Genomic DNA, 10,000 nt, shown 5'->3' on the forward strand with positions numbered 1-10,000 from the left:
CTGGGTTCAGTCCCACTGCGTGCCACCTTGGGAAAGTGTCTTCTACTATAGCCTTGGGCCGACCAAAGCCTTGTGAGTGGATTTAGTAGACAGAAACTGAAAGAAGCCCGTCGTATATATGTATATATATATATATATATGTATGTGTATGTATATGCTTGTGTGTCTGTGCTTGTTCCCCCACCATCGCTTGACAACCGATGCTGGTGTGTTAATATCCCTGTAATCAAGCGGTTCGGCAAAAGTGACTGATAGAATAAGTACTAGGCTTGCAAAGAATAAGTCCTGTGGTTGATTTTCTCAACTAAAGAAATAAGCATACTTAATTACATTTTTACCTAACAATTTAGGAAATTGAATGGGTTATTTCCCTTTGCTATATATAAGGATCCCTTCCAGAGGCGAATGGGTTATTTCCCTTGGTTTTTAAAATAAAATATATTAGATATATATAAGGATCCCTTCCAGGGACCCTATTATCGATTTTTTCAGCAATCTGAGTATGACATGAGGTTTCCAGACATGATCATTGGTTTAGGAGTTCATTAGCAACCAGGAGGTTGTATTCTCAACCACACTCCGTGGCATCTTGGGAAAATTTAATTTTCTTTAGCCTAGGATTGTTCCTTATCTTGCAAGTGAAATTGGTGAATGGAAACTGTATAGAATCCCATCAGTTGAATTGTACCTTCAGTTCAATGATATGGCATTCTCACACACTGTGGCGTATTAACTCTAAATCTTTCATCAGACAGTAGAACACCACCTACTCCTTAAAATGAAAGGAAAATACCTTTTACAAAGAAAAGACCATCATCACAATGATGTTTAATATAGGTACGCCATCTATAGGACCAGCATTTAGAAGACTATATTAATTCCTCTATTTGACTTGTATATATTTCATTGACTCCAGTGAAAATTAAAGTCAGAATACAAGAAGGTTATGCAATGATAACAGCATCTAAGATTATGATGATGATGATGGTGGTGGTTGTGGTGGTGAGAGACATGCTAATGTATTGAGGTTATTATTATTATTATTTTTATTGTTATTGTTATTGTTATTACTGTTATTTTTATTCCTGCTTTACATTTGAGGTGTTCTCTTTTGGCAATGTTGCAAATTGTTATGTTTATGGAATCCTTGAGCTGTGCTTCAAACAACAAAGAACAATTTTATAGATTGATCTAATGAAACTAGTTTCATTCTTTATAAACTCTTAATATTGTGGGGAAAAACATGTAAAACACATCAGCCTGTAATTCTTGAGTACTGCATGTTAGAGTTCTTTTACTATCGCTATTTGCTGGCTTTCATGGGTCATAATGCATTGTAAAAAAAAAAACAAAAAACAAAACTGATCAATTTCTCTGAGTTGTCACATTTTTTTTTTCCTTTATATCTCTCCCTCTCTTAGGTATTTTTACGTAATTCTGTGTTTGAACCTTTGGAAGAACAGCGGCAGCAGTATCTGAGTGGCAAAGCTACAATTATACAGAAAAACTGGCGTAGGTGTATAGCTCAAAAAAGTAAGGAATCAACTTTTATATATTTTATTTGTTACAAGCTTTTTAAAATTAGTTTTTTTACCGCATTTAGCACCATCTAAAAAAATCTGCTGCACCCACACAATTTTACAAGCACAACTTCTCTTTTAGAAATGCTGATTTTATTTTGTAAAATGACAGCTGTAAATCAACATAAATTCTTTTCCTCTCTGTGATGTCCATGACTGTTGCAAACTTCAAGATATGACAGTTATTATTGCATGTTGTTTAATAAATTGTTTTGATTGCTATATAAAAAAAATGGGAGATTCTAATTGTTTGGGGTTATGTTATTAGATAATGTGAAATGTTACCTTTTTGTCTCATTTCACTTTTCAGAGATTGAAATCTCTGAAAAAAACATTAGTTTCACTTTTTAAATTGCTTTCTGTTTGTAGCGGGTTCTTATTGAATTCTGAGCTAAAATGTGTACCCTTCAACAAGCAATTATATTAAACGTACAACAATATTATGTCATAGAATAACTTAAGTTTTGACATTAACCTCACAAATATTATAACTTTATTAGGTGGCGAGCTGACAGAAACGTTAGCACACCAGGTGAAATGCTTGGAGGTATTTTGTCTGTCTTTACGTTCTGAGTTCAAATTCTGCCAAGGTCGACTTTGCCTTTCATCCTTTTGGGGTCAATAAATTAAGTAGTAGTTGCATACTGGGGTCAATCTAATTGACTGGCCCCCTCCCACAAAATTTTGGGCCTCGTGCCTAGAGTAGAAAAGAAATATTATAACTTTATATGCGTAAACCTTCCTTATTCTGGCTTCTATAATATCTGTCTGTGTGGAGCAGATACAAGTAGCATAGAATTGTCTTGTTTAGTTGTTACCATTCCTATGTTTCTTCCATGACCCACATATGCAACTACAGTTTACAAGTAAGACAGAGCACCAGAAAAAAAAAAAATGAACAGCTCAACATTGAGTTGTTTAATCAACACATTTAGTGATTCATTTAGCCAAACAAGTATTAAGTCCTAACACAAATTACATGGAGTTTAGTGCTCATACACATAGAAACATGCTTACATACATACATGCATGTGTGGTAAGAAACTTGCTTCCCAAACACATGGTTCTGGGTTCAGTCCCACTGAGTGGTGCCTTGGACAAGTGTCTTCTACTATTGTTTCAGGCTGACCAAAGCCTTGCAAGTGGATTTGGTAGACGGAAACTGAAAGAAACCCATTGTATATATATATATATGTATGTATGTATGTATGTATGCATGTATGAATTGATGGATGTACCCCCATGACTACTTGAAAACTGGTGTTGGTGTGTTTACATCCCCGTAATGAAGCAGTTTGGCAAAAAAGGCTGATGGAATAAGTATTAGGCTCAAGAAATAAGTCCTTGGTTTGACTAAAAGAAAAAAAAAAACACTTCAAGGTGGTGCTCCAGCATGGTTGCAGTCAAGTCAAATGACTGAAACAAGTAAAAAGAACAAAAGAATGAAATTATATATATATATATATATATATATATTCTTTAATTCTTTTACTTATTTCAGTTGTTTGACTGCGGCCATGCTGGAGCACTGGCTTTAGGCGACCAAATTGATCCCAGGACTTATTCTTTGTAAGCCTACTACTTATTGTATCAGTCTGTTTTGCTGAACTGCTAAGTTATAGGGGCGTAACCGCACCAGCATCGGTTGTCAAGCAATGTTGGAGGGACAAACACAGACACACAAACATATATACATACACACATGCACACACACACACACACACACACACACACATATGACAGGCTTCTTTCTACCAAATCCACTCACAAGGCTTTGGTCGGCCCAAGGCTATAGTAGAAGACACTTGCCCAAAGTGCTGCGCAGTGGGATTGAACCTGGAACCATGTGGGTGGTAGGCAAGCTACTTACCACACAACCACTTCTGCACCTATTTATGTATATTTATATATGTATATATATATATGTAGCATAATAGACAAGCTTAGTTGCTTGACCTTAAGTCATCAGTCATATTCATCATATTCATCAAATTATCACATAATTTAGTACTCAATTATGAAAATCCTATATGCTCTCTTGTCATTTTGAGATCTTGCACTACCCGTTAAACTGTGCTTTGCTGATTAGGTTTAATTGAACTGAAACATATCTGAAGTTACCACCATACTACTGAAGCTCAAGCTCATCCATTACAGCATTCTCTATCTAGTTTATTTAAATTCATGGGTTATCTCCCCTGCTCTTTTTGATCAGAATTAATCATTTAGATAATGATTTATTTCTTATCAATCTGGCTGTAATTCAAATTAATTGCAGTTTCTTAGAACACTACATCATGTGTGTTAGCTCTCACTTAGGTATTAAGTTTTCAGCTAACTGGAGTCTTGCTATTATATAACAGGGAATTACGTTCATTGGGAAGATGAAAGTTAAAATGTTGAGTATGGCTGTTAGCAACGGAACTCAAAGACTGTCTTCTACTTTGATGTAACTTTGAAAAATAATGTACATCAAATATATTATTTCACTTACCTTGCTTTTTCTTGTGTGTGAGTGAGTGTATGTGTATGTATGAATGTGTGTTAGTGGGTGTGTTTATATGTGTGTATGTGTATACATACACATACATGACAATCTTTGGTAAGACTTAGATACTTCAGACGTTTTTGCACCACTTTGATTCATAGTAAGTGGAATTTCAATCCCTCTCTACTCAGTTTCCTTGGCTTTCTTTTACTCATTCACCCTCCTCCCTCTCTTGTTATTTTCACCCTCTTTCTCTTTTTCACTCACCTTCTACTTATCTCTGTTATCACTATCTTCACAGACATAGTAGATTCAATATCATTATTCAGAAGATAAGCTACCGAATTCTTTGTTCAATGTCAATATCTATAGATATCATCTCTGCAGATAATTTATTGTCCTTGAGCAAGGTTCCCAACTTTATGGTAGCACTGATCTGACCTTACCATTTATTTTTCATGCAATGTTTGTTCCAGGGTATTCCCTCTCCCTACTCCCCCAATTCTAGTTACACTGTCGCTGTATATTTATCTATTACAAAATCTATATATCAATGCCTGGCAGTACTGGTAAGGACAACATGTAGCTGAGGAGGTCTAATAAGGCAAAAATATATCTAGAGTTGCCATTGTACTGCTGAGATCACTTATTCCCCCATTCCATTTCCAGCTGTCTCTTCTATTTGCTGTGCTCCCTCTAAATAACTTGCAATAACTAGATACCCTTAAGTAATATATATCCCCAATTAAATGTGGATATTCTGTTGGAACAAACTATACTGCAGTGGATAACATGGGAGAGACTCTCATATTGGCTTTCAGTGCAAAATGCACCTTTTTATATTGCAAGTGGGAAGATAAATCCCTGTCTCCTCCAGTGCCAAGACTAGATCACATGATTTTGACCTTCCTTGGTCTTATCAATGATGTATATTCGACTGTTAAAAGCTACCTCTAGCTGGTGGTGGCAGAGATTATTCTCTCTTGTAGTGTTATAAACAAGAGTGCATTTTGCACCAAAAGCCAGCCTGAGAGTTTCTCTCATGGTATCTGCCACAGTATAGTTTGTTCTTACAGAACATCCATGTTTCAGTGGGGATGAATATCACCTCTTGGTATTAATACTACCTCTGTCACAAATATATATATTCCTTACACAATTATCAGATGTGACTAGAAATCTTTTAGATTTGTTTAAAGGTTCAACATCTACTTAGTGCTAAGTGATTCAACAATATTTTCTGGGAAACCAAATAATTGAGTTGGAAGTTAACCATACAGAAACATGAGATATAAATAGAGGTTAAAGAACTTCAGCAAAGAGACGCAGTTCCTCCAGAAAAAATGGACATTGCTGCAAATATCAAAAATAGGAGGAAATTTAGTACAGCATACTTTACTAAAACAATTGACCAAAGTACTTTATTAGATCAATAGATCAGTGAACATTTTATAAGTGTACTTTACAATAACTAGATCCTATCACAAGGAATGCAAATATTTTGCCTATAATTTGGTAGAAATGGTGTATTTGACAGATTGAATGTCTTGCAGGATATTGTTTCATACCTACATTTTGACATTACTTTCATTGATCCATGATCAATAAAATTTGTATCAGAAATATTTTGGGGTTAATTTAGTTAACTCTCACCTTTCCTTAGAAAAAAAAAATCAATATCTTGGATATAACTATAATAAATGTGATGAAATATGTCTCTATAAATGAAATCCTTCATTACAAATAGTCAAAGTTGGTGGTGTGTAATCGATGTCACATCTGTAACAGAAATGTAATGCAGTTGTAAGAAATGTGCAAATAGTAACAGTTGTTGATTCTCAGCAGGATTCCATACCTGCAATATGTGAGTGTGTTAAAGAACCAGGACTCTATGAAGAAATGCATTTAGTAGATATATCATTTTAATCAGACACATATTCTGTATTATTTTTCACTCTTCTGTTCTCAACTTATCTCCTGTCTGGAAGTTAAAATCAAAGAAGGAACAAACATAGTAGTTATATTTCTAACTTACTTTGATGGTTTCTTATAAAAGCGTTAAGATACTTTCATTTGGAATCTCAGCTTTAGATATATATCAGAGTGGAAGAGCTCTGACAACAATATGAGGCTACTACTGCTACTACTACCACTACTGCATCTGGGATGACACTTGCTACACACAAATATTTGGGACCACAAACAGAAAATTCCTTTCAGCATGTTAGCCAGGGTTCACCCAACAATAAGGTACAACCACTTTCTCACTCTCATACTATTACTTTTGATCATACCCCCCCCCCCGAGCCACTCAGGTGTAGTTGATCTTCCTATTGCCATCCTTACTTCACACCAGTCCTCAAAAAATATTATCTAACCCTTCCTACTCAAAATCACACCTCTGTAGATCCCAATTCTTGTTTGGAGTTTTCTCCCAGTAGAAGTGTCAAGGCCACTCCTCCTGACGAAGAGGATTGACCTGCAAGAGCCCTGTGCTGGTGCCACATAAAAAGCACTCATGTTGGCACCACATAAAAGCACCCAGCACACACTGTAAAGTGGCCCGAAACCAAACGAAACCAAATTAGACTGGAACATGGTGCAGCTCTCTGGCTAAACTGTCCAACCCATGCCAGCATGGAAAATGAGCGTTAAAGGATGATGAAGATGATGATATCCTTCAAGTTTAATGCCAATTATTTCTATGTCACCAATTGACAAAGATCTAAAAAGTTCACTGACACATATTTCTCCTTTGATTAAATAAAAGATAATTTTAGTTTATTTACCATAGATATTAATTTCTTAAAGGGCAAAAGAAAAGTACAAACGTCCTTTGAGTAAGATCAGGTCATTTGCAATTGTATCCAGGTTTATGTAGCTCTTAAGTGTGACAAATTGTTTGGACATCTCCTCTGTGTCTTACTTGCCTACTTTCCTCTCAAGTCAGCCATATAAGTTCAATTATTCAATTATACTGATATTACTGTGACTTCAACTCTAGTTAAACACAGTAAAGTCATTGAATTTGTATAGAAGTTAGATAAAAATATTGATTTTAGTTGCAATTGTTCAAAGTACTTCAATCTCGCATTGTTCCCAAGCCGTCTACTGATCTATAGAGTTTTGGTTTAGTTGATACTTGCACACCATGTCACACCTAGACTCATGCAGTGTGACATTTCACTTACATTGTTCACTGCTATAATATCAAGTTGTACACAATGGCAATTAATATTTATATATATATATATATATATATATATATATATATGTGCTTGTGTGTGCATGCACATGTATGTGTGTATGTGTGTACTATTCTTTTAAAGTAAATACAAATGTATATATGTGTGTGAAAACAGCTCTAATCATTCTCTTATTTATTAAGAGTCAATTGTGTGATTATCTGAATATGATACTGTAAAGTATTCTGGTCTGTATTATTGCATTAAGTCTCTCTCTCTCTCTCTCTCTCTCTCTCTCTCTCTCTCTCTCTCTCTCTCTCTCTCTCTTTCTCTCTTTCTCTCTCTTTCTCTCTATCTATCTATCTATCTATCTATCTATCTATCTATCTATTCATATATCTACAAGTCCTCATGTATACAATACACATAGACTTGTAGTAGCAGAAATAGGAATAATAATAATAATAATAATAATAATAATAATAATAATAATAATAATATAATAATAATAAGGATAATGATAAAAATAGATAGCCGGCATTGTAAAATGAAAGTCTAGTGTTGGATGTGCTGCATGGATAGGAAAGACAAATTGAAAACAGGTGAATTGGGTTAAATATTGAATGTATTGACCAAAATATGAAAAAAACTGAAATGCACAGGCGTGGACATATTATGTTGTGTTTCTTTTTAGTCTCGAGTCATCTCTTATTGAGAAGGCTTATGAATCAAAAGCATTCTAGTCAGGACTATTTTGTCATTTTGTTATGTTTTTTTTTCTTTCTATATCTTGAGTTACATTATTTCTTTTTTAAGATAGTTGTGTATGATTTGAGAAAAGTTTTCTGTTTTTTTTTTTTTTTGTGTTTGATTGTGTTGGCTCATTAATATGCCATGTTTTCAGATGATGTATCTGAAATGAAAAATAAAACTGTTGCAATATAATGATTCAGGATAGTGAAGTAGAGATTGGAATAAAATGGGATTGGTATAAAATTGTGCAGGACCATAAAACACTGGGCCACATTCATGGGAAAATACAGAGTATGTATTAAATGTTTGTGTTATTCAGGTACCATCCTGTTCTAGGCGAGAATTAAATTGACTCCAAGATTTGATTGGTGCTTTATTTTGTTGACCCTGAAAGGATGGAAGGTAGACTCCAGCAAGGTTTGAACTCAAAACATAGGCATGGCTGTGTGGTAAGAAACTTGCTTCCCAACCACATGGTATCGGGTTCAGTCCCACTGAGTGGCACCTTGGACAAGTGTCTTCTACTATATTAGTCTCAGGCTGACCAAAGCCTTGTAAGTGTATTTGGTTGACAGAAACTGAAAGAGTCCTGTCACATATATATATATAACTTTTATTTTAACCCTTTTTATACTAATCTGTCTAAGACTAATTACAAACATCCTCTTAAATTAAAAGTCCTGTTGATTTATGTTTTGAACACCAGTTGATTTATTCAATTTTCATTAACACATTGGTGGTGCTCCAGCATGGCCACACCCTTAGGGCTGAAACACACACACACACACACACACATATGTATATATCTACGTGTGTGTGTCTTTGTGCCTGCATTTGTACCCCACCACCTCCTGACAGCTGGTATTGGTGTCCCTGTAACTTAGCAGTTTGGCAAAAGAAATAGACAGAATGTTATATTTAATCTTTTTTATTTACCAAGGCCTATTCCCCATAGGAGTGGGTAACTACAAGCCACACACCAGGCATTCCATTCATTTCCTAGTACTAAAAGAAACCCATCATATATATACAAACAAGCTTTCTTATCACTAATAAACTCTCTTACTCCTCTCACTCTAATACCTCTAACCACCAAAGCTTTCCTCACTCCATCCATCCATCCATCCATCCATCCATGCAAACCGAATAAGTACTAGGTTTAAAAAAATAAGTCCTGGGGTTGATTTGTTTGACTAAAAAATTCTTGAAGGCAGTGCCCCAGCATGGCTGCAGTCTAATGACTGAAACAAGTAAAAGATAAAAGATAAAAGATATATATATTGCAGGCAGTTTGCTTGACAGTAACTAGTGTGTCAATTAAATTGGTGATGATGACGACGACGCCGATGATGATGCCGATGATGATAGTTGATAGTGGTTGTCGGGATGATGATAGTGGTAGCAGCCACAATGAAAGGTATTTGTGAATGAAGGAAATGTAAGGGTAGCATTAGGTGCCAACTTTAATAATTAAAGACATCCCTAAAAAGAAAGGACACAATGAAACAGACCATGACCGAAGACAAACTTTAAAAATCAGTGGAGCATGGATTAAACAGTGATCACATGATCTTAATTGCTACTTCAGTTCCTGTTAGTAAATTTTTTAATACTTTGGAGTTTGCAATCTTTTACAGTCTTCATGAATAATTCCAGCTTACTATAATAATACTATCAGGTCATTAAGAATGAAATGTCTGATTTTGAACTGAAAGTTTATTTTACTTTATCACAACAAAAAGCAATGCAGTTAATCAAAGTATGCCTCTAAATTATCAACACAGTTTTGCCATTTTATCGGTAGCTTATGTATGCTGGCAGTGAAGAATTCTGGAGAGCAAGAGGTGATGAAATCAAGAAAGGTTGTTTTTGGATCTTCTTCAGATTTGAAGTTTTTCCTTGCAAAAAGTTGTGTTTTGCCTAGAAAACATGATAGTTAGTTGGTGCAAGGTTTGGTGGATGACAGAGTACTTCCAAATTCAGTTACTGTAGCT

General features: G+C 35.0%; 1 protein-coding gene across 2 annotated transcripts in view; it reads left to right on the plus strand.

Annotated features, from left to right (window-relative positions):
* Nucleotides 1-10,000, plus strand: part of LOC106873920 (unconventional myosin-X) — a 545,087-nt gene that overhangs the window by 242,652 nt on the left and 292,435 nt on the right. For both annotated transcript variants that reach the window (XM_052971791.1, XM_052971792.1), the window contains exon 15: nucleotides 1,422-1,533. In XM_052971791.1, the coding sequence (XP_052827751.1) occupies nucleotides 1,422-1,533 (112 nt within the window). The remainder of the gene's footprint in view (nucleotides 1-1,421; nucleotides 1,534-10,000) is intronic.

This window comes from Octopus bimaculoides, chromosome 11 (assembly GCF_001194135.2).
Source record: "Octopus bimaculoides isolate UCB-OBI-ISO-001 chromosome 11, ASM119413v2, whole genome shotgun sequence".
Taxonomy (NCBI): Eukaryota; Metazoa; Mollusca; class Cephalopoda; order Octopoda; family Octopodidae; genus Octopus; species Octopus bimaculoides.